At 39.8% G+C, this 18,014-nt stretch overlaps 3 protein-coding genes across 3 annotated transcripts; 1 reads left to right on the top strand and 2 right to left on the bottom strand.

Moving 5' to 3' along the window:
- The first annotated feature begins 19 nt into the window (after nucleotides 1-19).
- On the top strand, nucleotides 20-4,752 carry gemin4 (gem (nuclear organelle) associated protein 4). Its single transcript, XM_058799479.1, is given in 3 exon segments — nucleotides 20-262; nucleotides 761-1,396; nucleotides 1,399-4,752. Coding segments are annotated over 3 exon segments (3,156 nt in total). The 5' UTR covers nucleotides 20-252; the 3' UTR covers nucleotides 3,909-4,752.
- A 193-nt stretch (nucleotides 4,753-4,945) lies between these two features.
- dhrs13b.1 (dehydrogenase/reductase (SDR family) member 13b.1) lies at nucleotides 4,946-8,241 on the bottom strand. The gene is made up of 5 exons (XM_058799482.1): nucleotides 8,012-8,241; nucleotides 7,810-7,928; nucleotides 7,590-7,713; nucleotides 5,909-6,235; nucleotides 4,946-5,802 (listed from the first exon to the last, which is right to left on the bottom strand). Exons 1-5 carry the CDS (start codon nucleotides 8,157-8,159, stop codon nucleotides 5,543-5,545), a joined length of 978 nt encoding a protein of 325 aa, XP_058655465.1. The 5' UTR covers nucleotides 8,160-8,241; the 3' UTR covers nucleotides 4,946-5,542.
- A 1,423-nt stretch (nucleotides 8,242-9,664) lies between these two features.
- phf12b (PHD finger protein 12b) lies at nucleotides 9,665-17,932 on the bottom strand. Its single transcript, XM_058799480.1, has 15 exons — nucleotides 17,221-17,932; nucleotides 16,506-16,684; nucleotides 14,832-14,904; nucleotides 13,977-14,394; nucleotides 13,767-13,887; nucleotides 13,276-13,408; nucleotides 12,885-13,049; nucleotides 12,542-12,688; nucleotides 11,902-12,436; nucleotides 11,590-11,697; nucleotides 11,333-11,491; nucleotides 11,149-11,247; nucleotides 10,995-11,077; nucleotides 10,735-10,873; nucleotides 9,665-10,652 (listed from the first exon to the last, which is right to left on the bottom strand). The coding sequence occupies exons 1-15, from the start codon at nucleotides 17,284-17,286 to the stop codon at nucleotides 10,288-10,290; spliced, it is 2,790 nt and encodes a 929-aa protein (XP_058655463.1). The 5' UTR covers nucleotides 17,287-17,932; the 3' UTR covers nucleotides 9,665-10,287.
- Nucleotides 17,933-18,014: the final 82 nt, after the last annotated feature.

Raw genomic sequence — 18,014 nt, 5'->3', positions numbered from 1 at the left:
CGCTACAAAAAAACACAGCAAGGGGAACATCTTTTGACACGGAAGCACATAAATGCTTTGCATTTGAAAACTCAAAAGGCAAACGTGTTAAGCGTTACCATTCAAAACTAATATTTCTCTCAGATTTCCAGAAATAAACATCTGAAAACGGCATGCATCGTGACAGCCGTGATAATTTTCTCAGCGTGGGGATTCAGTGGATATGAATTAAGTTACTTCAGTTGGTGAAGTTTCTTTGCAAGCACATCAATTATGGATCAAGGTAATAATCTATTAACGTTATTGTTTAATGCGAAATGATATACTGGTACGTGATGACATTATCTGCGCTTAACATTCTGTCATTAAGGTTGTAATTTTCTATTCTTATAAAATAGCACAGGATGACAAGATTTAGCCATAAACCACCATCGAAACACCAAGTAATCATAAAGTATTCCATTTGATCAATATTAATATATAATCAAAATGACAGAAGGATTCTGAAAGCATCTTACACTGTCTTGAGTAGATCCCACATTAATTTATGGAACAGAACATTTTTTATTCTCGAGCTAACTTGGTTACATATAGCCTAACACAAACATGAAAATGTTTTAAAATATGCATATTAGTTATTGGACAATAACTATCGTTATTTGTATTTAAAAAGATAAACAATATCTAAAAAATGGTATTTTGGTGGAACCTATGCAATTCAACGTGAAGACATTTATCATGCCTGAAAAAAGCAATACCTGATTTAACTCCTCTGTTTCAGAGTCATGGCTGAGCTGTGAGAAGACTGCTGTGCTTCAGGGAGGATTCGTACTGGCAAATCAGATATGCCAGCCTGAGCCACTGCTGTCTCTGAAAAAAGAGGAATGGGATCAGATTGGTTGTCCGATTGTCAACGCAATCAAAGAGATATGTGAACATTCACTCAAAGACACCAAAGACAGAGTCCACTGGAGAAAGAGGATTCTCTGTATTGTGTGGAGCAAAATCTTAGAGGTGAGGAACAAAGAGGACATTGATACCAGATGGAAGGAAGACCCATTGTTTTCTGTACAGAACAGCCTTCCTGATATTAACCATACTGTGCTGTTTGAGCTGGTGAAGTCAATGAGCTTTTCTACCATCTATGTGGAGCTGCTGTTGTGCTTTCAACCAGCTGAACGGTGTGAAGAGCTCAAGCTGCTGGTTGATCATGTGACAAGCAGCAGCACAGAAGCAGATGTGAAGCTGCTGTTGGAGGTGTGGTGGGAAATACTGAAGGGCAAGAGAGGATATCTTGATGCCTTAGACCAGCTCTTTACAACTCAGTGTTCACGCTCCATGATGTCCACAACTGAGCCATCACCCCTGGCATCAAAAAGATTCAAACCTGACCCAGAATCTACATGTGTGGTGCAAGTACTTTTGAGGGGCTGAGGAAAATAAAAGAGCATTTGACTTCCTCTGAGTTGTGTTATTTTGCCCTCTCTAATTGCCTGGACACATTGTATACCAACTATCTTTTAGGTAATGCTACTGATCTCTCCATAGAAATTAAACTCCAAAACATCTCTCGCACAGTGAGCCTTAAAAAGAGAGATGAAGTGCTAGATGGTTTTGACCTGATTGAGATTATACGTGAGGCTCAGCGAGACCTTGCTGCCACTCTCACTCCTGCTGAGACCAAGCCACGTGGAATGACATTCATCCAGGCCATGCAGGTCACACTTGAGATTATATGCTCCTGGGAGGTTATGGGGCTTCTGAAGATGCCCAGCAATGACCCAAGTGTCATGGGGATCCGTCTGAAAGATAGCCTGGATAGAGTTCTGACTTCTTTGGAGCAACCATCACATGCAAAAGACCTGGTTGGAAATGGACAGACTTTGAATAATTTGAGAGTAACTCTGAAAGGCTTAACGGCGTCTTTATCATTCACTCTTCCTGAAAGTTCTGCAGCAGAAGTAGCAAATATGTCCATCACCATCTTAGACCATCATCTTGAGGGATTTGAAGGTCTTCCTGGACTGTTTGCATCCAAACTTAGTCAGAATTTCAGTGAGACGGAGTGGATTCAGTGTCTGGAGAGAAATGGGAGTTTGTTTCAAACCAAAGAGCTTCTGATGACATTGATCTCCACGCTTACAGCTAAATGTCAAAGTGACGCTGATGTTCAGCACTGCAAAAAGCTCAAGGATATTATTGTAAACCTATTTTCCCACTTGTCGTTACCTGACAAAAATGCTACGCTTTCAGAAATGCTCTCCATCTCCAGAAAAGGTCTTCACGGATTTCTTCCCAGCTCTGTTACTATAGGTTTCTCAGAGAAGCTCAATCTGGCCTTCAACAGCATCATTCAAAGTGGTGCGAACAACAGCCTTGATGCAGCAGTCTCTGCTGTGGCCCGAGTGGCTTTCCAGAATCCTGAAGCCACTTTGCGGCGATGCTGCCACATGGCTGTTGTCAACCTTGGCGCTCACACTCTGATAGGCGAGATTCTCCAGCAGCTTTCAGGTCTCATGTCTTCACCGGGAGTTCAGAAAGACAATCTGCTGTGTAGGTGCCTGAAGGACACTGTGTGGAGCAAGCTATCCTCACTTCAAGAGGAGAACCAGTTTCTGCAATTCTTGGCTGAGCTGATGAAGTGCAGCAGAACTGGAAGCACAGGAGAAAAGCTGAGTTTCCTTCGTCCAGAAGAAGTTTTGCATGTGTTTGTCCAGCCGTACCTTCTCCCAGCATCTTCCAGCTCAAGCAACTTAGAGTTTTGTCTCCGACTTCTTCAATGCACCCTGAGCCAGGAGACCAGGAGTGACTCAGTGCATTGGATCATGAGCTGTTCTCCATTCCCGCTTTTATATTGTCTGACTCAGCTCTTGAATGAGTGCAGTAGGTGCTGGGACCAGGCGGTAGAGAGCGAGATGCGCATCTCCATGCAGTCCAAAGAGCTGCTGTTGTCTGTACTGCACACACTGGGGATAATTGTTGGCAAGGAAGTGGCCCGTGCACCCGATGCTTGGTCCAGAGCTCTCTTTTGGCTCTATAGCAAAGTGGAGGAACTTGATTGGACTGTGCGTTTTTACCTGATGGATGTGTGGGGAAACCATTTCAAGTATGAAGTTCCAAACTCTCTGTTGTCAGTTTGTGATCTTCCTGAGCAGGAGTGGTCTGGCCTGGACTTACCTCAGTATGGACAAGGTACTGGACTTGTAGCATGGTTCGAATGCTGCGCTCTATCAGACCGTGTTCATGAGGCAATGCTGGAATCTCTCTCCCTAAACTTGCTGAAACCAGATGAAGTCAACATGTTCGGCAAGGGCCTGTTAGTTGCAACATGTCAGATTCTCCCGTGGTGCACATCTGGGGAATGGGAAAGACTTTTGAAAGTTTTACAAGAACTTTTACTGTCAGACAAACTCTATGTGCCATACTCTTTAGAATACGTTGATTTCCTTCCGTTACTCGATCTACGTTCGTTTGCTGGCGAGTTGCGCTTATCAGTGTTTCTTCTGCGAATCTTCCAGCTGCTCTGCAGTTCGAGCTGTTCCGATTGGCTTCCACCTCAAGGCTGGGCGCATACAGGACGGCTTTATGCTAACGCGATGAGGGGCATTATCAGCTCAGTCACTGAAAAGATTCCCACTACGCCATCCCCCAAAACCTCTGGAACTTGCAGTCAGGAAGTTCTGTTTGTGTTGACTCAGCTCTTCTGCCATGTGCTCCATGTGCAGGTGATGATACCTGGCCAGCCAGAAGCACTGTTCCTGTGTGCACTGGAGATTTTGACCAACTATGAGTCCGTACTCTCAGCGTATCCCAACAGCTGCAGTGCCCTGCAGGGACTCAACACACGTCACTTCTTCACTACAATCACAGACAATTTGAACAGTGCAGACATGAAAGCTGCTCTACACCAGAAGATAGCTCAGTTATGAGATTACTCCAGCAACTCAACACAATTAATGATGACTGCTACACCACGAGTTTGAATTTGTTCATTTGGTTTGTCACAGAAGAAAGTTAAATAAATAATTGTGCATAGTATTTGTTGTGTTTAACACTTCTTTAGGGTTATATATTTGCTAACACTTTGTTTTATAACGCTTTTCACAAAACGTTTTGTTTTAAAGCAGATTTACAGAAAATGCTTGTTTTGATACAATTGGGAAGTATGATGGAAGATTCATGTTAAGTGGTAACTCAACGTCATGTATTTAGTTGAGCAGGCAAGACAAACCTGCTGCAATTACAATTTAAGCTTGTAATGATTACAGTATAAGGTTAGTATTACAATATAAGGACAATATTTGACAGTTTTCATGCCAAAATTTAAAATATGGTTCAGTTTGTCAATAGGCCTAGCACTTGGCCCTAATAATGAGCTGTAATTTTTACAGCATTTATTAATCTAGGATCTAGCATTTAAATACTGTTAATTCATGTTTGTTCATAATACATTAATTTATACAATTTGCACAACAACAAAAAAATTGTAAGTAGAGATGAACCGTAATCTGGATTAATAAATGCTCTAAAAGTATTGCTTTTTGTTAGTTCATGATACCTAGTGTTAACATAATTGAACCTTATTGTAAACCATATTACTGTATCTTTATTTTTTTTATTTATATTTGTCTGAAAAAGCAACAACAACATAGTGAAGAGAAGCTCATACAGCAAACAGTGACAACTGACTTAAATGTTTATAACAAAAAAAAAGTGTATATTTGTATGGCATGGTCACATCTTTGGGACTGAACTGTTCATAAGGATGGATCATGCAACCCTTTAAAGATCACAAAAAGATGTGTTTTCTCTTCTCTTTGGTTACTTGATTTTATAAGAAAAAATTACTTTCATCACATCACTCTTAAAGTTGCAATACAATCTTAAAATTGGCCATAACCAAAACCCTGCCCTACAAAGACATTTCAACAAACCCAAACAAGCAAAATAATGAATCGACAGGGAGTATTTGATTTTAATTTGCATTTATTTTGGCTGCTTACAATGCATACAACTTTAAAAAAAGACAGGCTTTATTTCTCACCACATTTCTATTAGTGCTGCTAATACATATTATTGCTGACACATATTTCATATTGCTATCTGTCAGGGAGTGGGGCAATTTATGCAAAGTATTACAAATACAAATCACTTTGAGCAACTTTAATGATAATTTTTTATGATTGCATAGCTGGGTTAGTGGTTCACCGAAGGTATTAAGCATGACTTAGCTCAAAGTTGTGCCAACTTTCACATCACCAAATGCAAAGACTATATGTGTGTGGGGGGTTTTCTAACAATTACATAATATTACAAAAATCTGTGCAGCTTAATTCAGTGCAAATAAAAAGTTTTTATTTCAAATGAATAATATAACAAACAATTCATTGTGTTGTGCTACAACACAAGCTATGCCAAATTTTCCTTTTGATGTCTTATTTTTTTTTTTTCATAAATCAGTAAAACATGGTGACAGTAAAAAAAAATTATAATTAACATTATTACACCTGCAATGTATGTAGTGAGTGCAACATATACCGTGTGTGCAAGTATCCGAGTGGATTCAGGACAGACCGCATAATGTCTCACTCACTTCCCACAGTTTTTTGGCCACAGCATCATCCTTAGCCTTGGCCTTCACTTTCTGCACAGCACAGTCAGAGAAATACCTGCCACTCAGGGATTCGATGCCTTCCTGCACAGCACAGTGTAGAGTCGTCTGGGCACCGGCCTCTACATCCTTAAAGAATAGAGCTGCGATGGGTTTCAACAACCTCCTGGACATTTTATTCATATTACGGGTGAGATCAGAGTTTATAACACCTGTTGAAACAAACATATGGATGGTTAGCCATTGCAGAAAATACACACTGTAAGTGTGCCTACATATGAAACTCAAACACCAGTATGATATTAAAGGGACACAGACCTGGGTGGAGGCTGTAACAGGTCACGTTGGTTCCTTGTAGCCTCTTTGCCAGCTCATGCGTGAAGAGCACATTACACAGTTTGCTGTGTGAATATATCCGGAAGACACTCCCAGCAGACTCGCCAACTCCAAACTCCTTATGAGTGCGAAGAGTGTCAAAGTTAAGGTTACCATAATCATGTAAATGTGAAGATATGGTGACGATGCGGCTTGGTGCACACTCTTTCAATCTGTCCAATAACAGGTTAGTCAGAAGGAAGTGACCAAGGTGATTGACACCAAACATAAGACCAAGACCATCTTCAGTAGTGCCCTGCATATAAACTCCTGAAATACAGATGATTTGCATTATAGATGGACTTGATATAGATTTCTGTCTGAAATATTGACTTGGCATACATTTTTATTTAATATTTCTCACAAAACCAGAACCAGGATGGTTTTAAATGCTGATATATACAATGGTATTTAGATATTATATTTATATATATATATATATATATATATATATATATATATATATATATATATATATATATATATATATATATATATATTTAGATATTATATATATATATATATATATATATATATATATATATATATATATATATATATATATATATATATATATATATATATATACATATATACACACACACACATATACATATACATATATACACACATATACATATATACACACATACACACATACATACACACACATAGACATATATACACATAGACATATATACACACACATATACACACACATACACATATATACACATATATACACATACATACATACAGTGGGGGAAGTATTCGATACACTGCCGATTTTTCCAAGTTTTCCGTGTTGCCCAGCGACAGCCCCAAAACCTGAAAGATCTGGAGAAGACCTGTATGGAGGAGTGGACCAAAATCCCTGCTGCAGTGTGTGCAAACCTAGTCAAGAACTACAGGAAACGTCTGACCTCTGTAATTGTAAACAAAGGTTTCTGTACCAAATATTAAGTTCTATTTTTCTATAAAATGGAAGTTAATTATTTAAAAATCATACAATGTGATTTGTCTAGATTTTTTTTAGATTCTGTCTCTCACAGTTGAGGTGTACCTACGATGAAAATTACAGATCTCTCCATTCTTTGTAAGTGGGAAAACTTGAAAAATTGGCAGTGTATCAAATACTTATTTTCCCCGCTGTGTGTGTGTGCGCGTTTTTGTGAAAAGTCAGGACATAGATTTGTATAATGACATAGGTATTACAAGGTGAAGGTGACATCTCAGGACATTGACCCATGTCCCCACAGTTTCCACAAAAATATTAAGTAGCACAGCAGTTTTAAACATTGCTAATAAGAAATGTTTCTTAAGCAACGAATCAACCTACTAGAATGATTTCTGGATCATGTGACACTGAAGACTGGATTACATTACAAATATATTAAAGTAGAAAACATTTTAAACTGCAATATTATTTCACAATTATACTGTTTTATGGTATTTTTGATAAATCAACGCATAATTGGTTAGAAGAGACGTCTTTCAAAAACAAACTAAAATCTTTTAAACCCCAAACCTTTGAATGCTAGTGTATACAAATTATTAAAATATAGAATTACCTAGGCCTATATTATAATTTATGATATGCTTGTGATTTAAACAAAAACTCAACCTGCATTGTTGATGAGAATATCCAATTTTCTCTCGGTCTTGAGAATAGTTTCTGCAAAGGAGCGCACTGATTTCAAACTGGCCAAATCCAGCTGCATGAACACCACATTTTTACTCCCACCTTCCTAAGTGAAAACAAAACATATGATATACAATTATAAAAAAGATTTATTTAGTAACTGAGACTCACGGGTAAGTAGATTTTAAGGCAATGTTCTCACTCTCTGCACAATAGCGACAGCAGCCTCGCCGCGTACTTGGTTACGGCAGGCCAGAATGACTCTCGCGCCTCTCCGCGCTAAATCCACCGCTGTCTCTCTACCGATGCCCGTGTTACTACCTGCACACAGAGTTTAAATGAAGTGCTTTAAACGACTGACAAACGCATTGACTTGAAACACATTCTTTAAAAATAAAAAGTACCTGTAACGATGACAGTCTTGCCATGCAGCTTTGTCTTACTTTTGCATCGCGCTCCGCGTACATACATACGAAATATCATCAGCACCGCAATCGCAACACCCGCGATCAGCAATATCTCTTCTGCCATTTCGGATGTGAAATACAACATAAAGCGCACGAAAACAATCCACAATATCCCAGTGTCTATTCTGGAGTTGTTAGGCAACTTGCTTAACCCAACTTTCTGCTCAAACCAGATCAACAGGATGAATTGCTTTTGTAATGACATTTGAATTTTTGGTGATTGTCTAATATTTGTTAATTGTACGTCATTTCCTCAGTTTTTTTTTTTTTTTTTTAAACTGAGGCACTTATTTAAATATTAACATATTTCTGTAATACTGCGGATTAAGGACAGGACCCCCAAATTACATTTGATTAATGATTGTAAAGCGTCGTTGAATTTGCAGAAAGGCGCAATATAAATAAACGTGTTTACATGGCACCTAGCCTACATTTATAAAACCATGTAAAATGCTGTATTTGTCATAGCTATTTGCACTTATAATATTTTGTAACAAAAAAATGTCTTATGGAAATTACTCATTCTTCCACCAAAAACGTAAAATAAACATTGTAACATTAAATTACGCAAAGTCTATATTGGAAATGATAAATCAACTTTAAAATAACGTGAAAAAAAAGTTCGAGCTAGAATAGAACTCAAAGCAACAAATATTTTCTTTAACCCTGATAATCAGGTTCACTTGTCACAGTAGGCTAGTTAAAAATTAACATATTTACTTCTATAAAACTAGATAAAAGAAAAATTAACTTGTTTACTTGGTTATCTCTTCGCTTTTACCTGCAGTCTTAAAGGTACAGTACACCGCAAAATGAAAATTGGATAAATTCAAATTAAAACTAAATTAAAATGTACTCACCCTCAAGTTGTTCCAAATCTGTATGAGTTTGTTTCTTGTGCTGAACACAAAAGAAGATACTTTGAGGAATGTTGTTAACTAAGCAGCGGAAGGAAGCCATTGACTTCCATAGTATTAATTTTTCCATACTATAGAAGACAATGGCAACTGTTAAATGTTTGGTTATCAACATTCTTCAAAATATCTGATGTGTTCACCAGCTGAAGGAAACTCATACATTTTCAGAACAAGTCCGAAAACATAGTGTGTTCTTGTGCAATTACGGTAAATACAGCATAGCCTGAACGCAGCAAAATCCTACTGTGGAGTGCTATTGTCAAGAAAACAGCCTCCACTCCCTTAATTCAGTCACACGGTTCCACAAACAGCACAAGCGTTAAGTAAACCCGTGCGTTTGCTCTCAGTAATTTCATATATATATATATATATATATATATAAAACCAACTATTTTTTATTACATAAACAACAAGGGTTAATCCATGTTAATTTATGTAATATTCACACATCAAAGGGATTAAACCTACCATAAAAATGAAAATCTGTCATTTTTTTCACTCACTTCATTCCTTAACTTAATGGCTTACTTTCTAGTGTGGAACACAAAATACTTTTTTTTTTTTTTTTTTTTTAAGGCTCAGTTTTGGCAAAAGTCATACAGATTTGCAACATGAGGATGAATAGTCAATTTTCTTTTCTAGTTGAATTATAAACAAAAACCATGAAATGGTCTGTTATTTAAAAATCTTTATGTATTTACAATGTAATGACATGTCAGACATTTTCTTGCTGACAAAATGACACTTCAGTCACATGTACATGACCAAGAGAGACAATTTTAGTTGAACAACTAGCTTTATACACAAATGAACTTCACAACTAAGGCTGTAGAGGCTCTAACACTACAGATAAATGGACAGTTCCAGAAGAAACCAGAACGCTCAATGATTCCGCTAATAAATCCTACAAATGTATTTGCACATGTATGCACTTCTGCATATAGTTACCTAGTGTGCAAAAACTGCAGAAAAAGAACAATACATTTTTATAACAAAATAAAATATTTTGGAGTAAATATATTGTTCAAAAGAGTACATAAAATCCCCTTGCACTGACACAAAGTATACAGGGTGTGGTGTCGACAAGTGAGTTTTAGGGGAAAATCGAACGGCTGCTTCTCAGTCAAAAGGTTTTGCATAAAAAAAAATGATAGAAATGTAATGTGCAAACACTTCGTCCGTAAAACCCAGGCCCCAAAATACCTCCATACAAATGAATGAATTAACTGCTTTATCAAAGTTCCTCAATTCCAAACTGCATTTACTGTCCATTGTATTATTAAAGGAGAAGAGGGGTTATGATAAAGACTTGGACTGTAGCACTGGCATTTGGTGGAGTTTGGGAGTCTGTGCATCAACTGCTTCAGTCTCTTCTTGGCCAACGCTGGTGGACGTCTGCTCTTTTTTGGGTTGGTTGCTAGCAAACTCTGTGATGCTGAACAGAAACTGCATGCAGCCCACTTTGATGCAGCTGCTGTGGTGGAGCAATGCAGTGCCCTCCCAGCCGGCTCCGCTGCCCCCTATCAGGCTGGAGCTGCTGGCTTTACAGTTGCAGGGTGATTTGGGTCCTCCTTGAGCCAGGCTGCTCATCACACCACCTGCGGGCATTAGCACCGCCTCCGCACACATCTCACCAAGCAGTTTCCTTGACCTGTTACTTCCTGTGGATTTACCAAACCAGATATAATGCATTACTACAATCGTGTCACACATTACAAAAACAAGATTATGGGCGGTACTCACTGATGCTGTTTTGTACTTTGGACGCGAGCCCACTGGGTGAAGTGATGTTTGGTTTGTCGGAGAAGTCACACGAGTAAAGCACATTATCTACAGTCGTCCCATGCTCACTGTAGTTCAGAAGCTCATAATGCTTCGTGTTCTAAGAGAGATTAAATTACATTTAGAAGCATTCATCTCCCTTGATCTGTTAAATCTGAATTTAAATTAAAATGAGCTTTCCCAAGAGCCTTTAATGAGGCATAATTACAGGTAACACTCACTTCATCATAAAAGATGCAGGCATGTTTCCCAGAAACATAATTGCAATGACCGTAGTTTGTAAGGCACACATCCATTTCAGCACCTGAAACAAAGCAAAAATCTCTATGAATCTTATTCAAAACAATGCAAACGCATTGTTGTAGCAAACCGTACCTGTTCCTATGTACAGAGTCCTATAGCACATGTTGATAGCTGCCCCTTTTCCTGTTAAAGGACACAGTACTGCTCGAGCTTGTACGTCCTTTTTTTGTGCTGCAAAAGAGCAAAGACTTGCTATATTATGACTGGAGGGGCAACAGCACAGCCTCAATGTAATGTGAAGGGTGAGTTTTGTTACCGTCTGCGACAGGGGAAGGTTTAGGGAGAGAGGCAGTGACGGCTGGAGGAATCCCACATTTGTTTGAGGGTTGAAGTGATTTGGGAGACAACAGCTGTTGGATCCTCTGCCAAGCCAGGAGTCTGATAAACTCCTCATCCAGCTCATTCATGTCCACTTCTACAACACAGAAAGAATTTCATTCCTCAGAACCATTGTTTACTGGACAATGAATGGTTTTATTTAAAAATCATGTCTTGCTGAAGTGGATCTCTTACCTGCATCGCCTTGAACCACATTCTTGATGTAGCTGTATAAGCTGCCTATAGAGGACGGGAGCACCGAGCCTTTCCCAGCAGGCATTACATCTGCGCTTAGTTTGTTCTCTGAAAAACAAGACATAAAAACTCTATTTTGTGGACTGAAAAACCAACCGAAACTCAAAATAAAATAAAAAATAAATAGGTTTGGATTTGCTAATTTTTGCACATTTTCCACTAAATGATTCAGTTTAACAATTCTTTTAGTAATTTTGAGGGGGAAAAAAAAGACAGAGAGTTTGATGTATAGAGTGATGTAGGCTCAAATACCTTTAGTTTGAGATGACAAGCTGCTTTTCAGAACCGAAGAGGAGGAGTTCCCTACAGCATGATGATGGGCAGGCGAGTCTGAAGCAAGGCTGGTAGATGAAGGAGTATCCCTCTGTATACAGGAGCTTAGGGGACTGCTCTCAGTCTTTACGTCTACATGGTTGAGCAGGGCTGGTTCTGAGAGTGCTTGTAGTCTAGAGGGGCTGCTGGGCCTGTCACATACCACTGGCCCATTCACTCCCGTGCCCTTCTCCGCTGGACTGTCAGCGTCACCCTGACAAGATCTTTCTCTGCAGCTTTCAGACTGTTCGGGTGCAGCACAGGGCAACACAGGGGCCCCCTGGGGGCCAACTTGTGTACCTTTAGGCTGGAGGCAGTCAGAATTCTGAGAGCCGAGGACCTGCATCTCCGTAGATTCCTGTGTCTTCATGTCTGACAGATCAGTCTGCTCCATGTCCCGGAGGGAGGATGACATCTGCTTAGCAGATAAATGTTTCATAATACTGCACTGAAGTGCAATGACATGACGAAGCCACTGCGGAAAGGAAAAAAAAGCTGAATGATATAAAATACTTGTGCACTCATATTTACACTACAGCAGTTCATTTTGTTATACAATCACTTTGTACAGTGCATATACCTCCTCTTGCTCCCCTTCGCTGGTTAAATGTTGAGAAGAACATTCTTGTTCCATGAAACCGTTCGTGACCAGCTGTCTACTGCGAAGACCCACTTGATCCACCAGCAAAGGGGGATTTTGGTAGTGACTTTTAATGGCATTGGGGACCTACAAACATATCAAAGTAACAAAAACTCAAAGCTGCTGTGCTTGCAAAGTGATTTTCCCCAACAATCTGAAGACTGGATAAGGATAAGGAAGATTTTAGAAAAATCACACTCACAAGATTAATCTTTAGCCAAAGAAATTTTGAACTGGGCATAAATAAATCAAACGAAAAAATAATAATGTTGCTCAATGACACCTTCAATGTCTTTTTCTTGATGTGGCGAACACCTCTGCGGTTGGGATGGTGTTGGCGGTGAACCCAGCGCAGGAAGTCCACTTTGACTGCATGTTGGGACAATCGGTCCTGGAACTGATCGAAGAGCTGGCAACGTGTGCTGAGGGTCACGTTATTTTGGTTTAGCTAGAATGGAAATAAGCAACTTTTTCAATTTACAGTCCACAATATCACGAGAGTGTAATCAATCACAAGACAAAATGAGCTTGTTGAAATATTACAACTTGAAAGTGACAAATATTACACAAACTCAACAGAAAGAAAACTCTTATTACTAGTGCCACAATAATAACATGTGTGGTGTTAAACATCCCTACCATGAACAACAAGTGATCAGAGACAAGACACTAACCACCATGTGCTCTGCATGGTTGGGACACATCCATCTCCCAGTGGGCATGGCAGTGAGAGGGGGGTCCAGGCAGTCCATATGGAATAGGAGCGCACAGTAATCACACTGGATTAGAGGAGCCACCCTGCAGCTCCTATGGAGCAAGGAGAGAGAGGAAATTGATGCACTGTGCAACAATACTGACAACAATCAATATGTAACTCCATTATGGATGCAAGGACATTAACATTCTGGCACAGTGTTATTTTAATATTATTTATATACTATTATAGACAGTACAAACAAATAAACATAACTTTCTCAGGTATAGGTGTACATAATTTTCCTGTGTATCATCAATTTATATTTACCACAGACCTTGTTTTACTTATATACTGAAAAACCCTATAATAAAAATCCCATAGGAAGATCTCTCTCTAAACATATACACTCTATATCAGCCAACAATTTACATGATGCTGCCAGTGTCTGTAATGTTTCTGGGCTCTTACTTGCCACAGGTAAAGCACACTTTCACTGGCAGAGGGACCAGCCCACTGGGATCCAGCTCATGTTGTGGCCTCTTTACATTCTTGCCTATCGCCTCCTCTTTCTTTCTGCGCTTACTGCTGCCTGTAGATACACACACACATACAGTTCAACTATAACAACACACAAAGCACACTTTAACCACTTAGCACAATAGTGTGGGCGAGCCTCACCAGGCAGTGAAGTGGTGCACGTAAGCTCACTGGGGAGCTGAAACTGCGTGGGGTTTCTTTCCATGGCCGCAGCGATCAGAAGCTGAAAAGGTTTCTTCAGGCGAGGTGTGGCGCTCTCGGACTCAGAGCCCTGCACTTCCTCTTCGACGTCCATCAGGTCTTCATCCACATCATTGTGTTCTGACGGTGTAGGCGTGTCGGTGGACGCGTTTGAAGTGGGCGTGCCGGGACGGCTACTCGTGCGTCGCTCAAGAAGACGGACCTGTGCGACAGCGAGTCTCAGGCCTCCTGATGCGGCAGAGGGCAGCCCATCCAGACGCAGTGTTCCCAGCTCCAGCTCTGCTGCAGGGGAGGAGGACCTCTTGGATAGCTGCCGCTCCAACGCCCCATTCACCTGCTCTGCCTTCTGCTCACGCTTCTAAAGAACCAGAAAATTACACACTACAGCTCTGTTCCCAAAACTAACTGTTAACATGCTGATAAGATACTTTAATAAGCATCATTAAAGTATCTCTTACTCTAATAACTAAAAAATTATAGCACACACATGTTGAGTAAATACATTATTAGTTTTATTGATTTTTTAGACACTGAATGAATCAACATTTCTTTCTTTCTTTTTTAATTGTGCTTAAAGCAACGCATTGTGGGGTGGAATAGGCATGAAACTTGTGTCTTTTCAGGAAATTAATGGAATAGTTCACCCAGAATTAAGCATTTATTTATTCATTTCATTACATAAGCTGACAATTTACATGTTTATGTTTTACTATCCCTTTAAATGTGAATAGATAAACATTAGACAGCTTCAGTTTCCAAATACAAGACAGCAATGGCAAATATGACTTCACCAACCTTTTTGCGCACACTGCAGCGATGACACATCCAATCACCAGGGGGCAGCATCTCTCTGCTCAAAGGTGGATTACTGTGAAGAACCAAATTTCTATTTCTTTACAAATCCTGATGTTTGAAAACACAATGCTTTTTACACATTTTAAATGTAAATTCTCTGTAGAAATAAAGATTTTTGCATGCAGTTAAAGCTTACAGGTTTTATTCATGTGCTAGATGCAAAGAAAACCACAAAGGTGCAATCACACTGAAACCGTCTAGGTCTCACCAAATCTACAAGTTAAAACAGGCTGAACCACAAAGACTCTTTGCAATCTTTAGGCTGCATGTTGCAAATGATATTCTACAAAAATGTAAATAATTTTTTTTCTTTCACCCTTGCCATACAGCATTGTAGACTAGCTTTATATTACATTAGCCAAGAGAAAGGCTGGATCGATTTTATGTGAAGCACATCTGAACAAATCTCCCCTCAGGACAGGAGAGTTGTTGAATAACAATACATTTACTTCCCCTTAGTGATAAGCACAGGACTATAGCAGTAAAAACTAGGAGTTTGCTTTAAATAGCCATCAAATGAGGCAGGAGTGATTCCATCCAAACAAAGCCTCTATGATAAACTATAAGACAGTGCTGTGGCTTCAGAACGAGAGAAAAAAATCAGGGTAACTAACTATACAGAAAACAACCTGTAGGTACATTAAGATTTTAATTCAAGCACAGGCTGTCAGTGTTAAGCAGTATTGTGCAGTGGTTCTCCAACCGGTCCTGGGGACCTCCAGCCACCACACATTTTGTATGTCTCTCTCATAGGCCACACCCATTTCAAGTCTTGCAGACTCTACTAATGAGCTGATGAGTTGAATTAGGTGTGTTAAATGAGGGAGACATACAAAATATGCTGTGGTTGGGGGTCCCCAGGACAGGTTTGAGAACCACTGGTGGACATAAAACTTTTTAAATGCCCATTTCTAGGCATTTTTTGTTGCTGTCAGATGAGGAAGTGGTGATGTGCACAAAAACATTATGCACTGTTAGCAATCAGAAAATCTACATTGATTGTGTGTGATATGTTTTCAGCGTTAAGTTTCTACATGGGACAACTGTCATACTGACTAGTTTCTGTGACAGTAATATTAAGCAGCACAATTGCTTTAAACACTGATAAGAAGAAATGTTTCTTGAGCACCAAATAAGCATATTAGAATGATTTCTGAAGAATCATGTGACACTGAAGACTGGAGTAATTGGTGCTGAAATTTCAGCTTTGCCAAAGTAATAAATTGCATTTTAATATATATATATATATATATATTACAATAAGTTATTTTAAATTATAATAATACATCACAATTTTACTTTGTCTTTGTGAGCATTAGAAACATTTGAGAAACATTTTTTAAAAATCCTAAAACTTTTGAGCGATAATGCATGTCATTTAATCTTTCATCACAATTTGCTAAATGTAGGTTCGTAAATACATTTGCCATAAAACAACTGCATATAGTACTAACCACTGCAGCTAACTTAATGCTTCCAAGACATCCACAAGTCACCCTCTTAATCCTCATCAGCCAACAAGATAATAATCTCTGTGAGTGTGACCTTTAAAAATCAGCAGCATAAGCAGACTTGTACACCCAGAAATGATAAGAAAACGCACTGCAACCATACCAGCACTGCAGGTGAAAAGCAGCGGGACAGTGATCGCAGCAGAGCAGATCTCCTCCCTCACGGCAGCTATCGCAGGTGTCATGGTTCGTGGCTCGGCCTCCTCTTCTGGTCTCCCTCTCTGGTTTGCGTCTCTTTTCTCCATCCTCAGAGCGTGGAGGTGCGAGCAGCTGTTGAATTTGCTGGAACAGATTGGCAAATATATTTTATACATGCATGTAGTCACACAAAGATCCCACGGCCCTGACAGATGTCAATGGAGAGTTGCTTCACACATTCAACTGGTGTTTTGAACCTTACCACTGCACATTTTGGATATTATTATACTAACCTGAGACACACACAATGCAGATTTTGGATTGAAATTAAGGGTGACATTAGAGAGACCCCCAAATCGTGCAGTCCAGGGGGGCCTCAAGGACCACTGCATTCAACTATAAAGTCATTAAACTTTTTTCCATGTCAAATCAGATCTATCTGAGCGCATATATATATATATATATAACATATAACAATTTTGTCCTCGTTTCTACTTTCCAGACAGGCAATTTCTGCACCAGGCCAGCTCTAGATAAACTCACCAAAGCAAACGTCCACAAACGACTGATTTTCATTCTGCAATTTGCTTTTATTATGACTCATTTAATCCTTAATACAGGCATATTTAACTCACACAAGACAGTGATTCGAGGCACAGCTGAAGGGCAGACAGGCTTACCTCCATTAGGCCCCCAGACGTGTCCAAATCGTACAGAATCTTCGGGGTCTCCATTTTGTCCCACATTCACACTGCTAAAATGTAGCATGAACACACAATCCGACAGCAGTTCTCGCGTTGTCCAAACCCAGTCGGGTTAACTTGCTGTCTTCAAGCCGTTCTGGAAATATTAAACGGGTCGATAATCTAACAAGATAGCGGATTGGCTGCTCGATGTTCGGCTAGCTAGCAGCTATCAACAAACAAAAGCACAGAGCTCGCCAGATGTCTTGTGCTAAACAAGAGCTGACGAATCGCTCAAACTCTCGTTTAAGTGCAAATATCGTTCCTATTTTGAATGCAAGTTGCTGTCTGGTGCAGTATTGAAGGGTTCCTGTGGGATGTAAAGGCCTAGCTCGCTAGCCTAGCAGCATCCTCTGCTTCAGCAGCAGCCGCCTGCAAAGATGCGTGTAGAAATCCACAGCTGTCTGTCCCCATCGCATACTGACTAAAAAAGCGCTCGCTATCGCAAAGTAAATCTGCTGGATTGATTGTCGGCGGTTAGATCCTCATGTGCAGAAACACTCGTGGATGGCGCTCAGATGACAGCAGTGAAGAGCAAAGGTGTTGTTGTGAAAAGCCATTGCTAGTAGCTATGCTAACTGGCTGGCGCTGCCCTCCTCTGACTCGACTCCAGTGGGGTTGGAATGAAGTCTGCGCATGCGTACTGAGACGCAGAGGGGAACAGCTCCTCCTAGCGTTAATCTGACAGAACAACACAAACTCTCCGAGCCTGCAGGCGACGTTTTCTCTAA

The sequence above is a fragment of the Onychostoma macrolepis genome, chromosome 15, assembly GCF_012432095.1.
Source record: "Onychostoma macrolepis isolate SWU-2019 chromosome 15, ASM1243209v1, whole genome shotgun sequence".
Taxonomy (NCBI): domain Eukaryota; kingdom Metazoa; phylum Chordata; class Actinopteri; order Cypriniformes; family Cyprinidae; genus Onychostoma; species Onychostoma macrolepis.
Note: the sequence above shows the minus strand (reverse complement) of the source record. Positions and strands in the feature narration are given on the sequence as shown.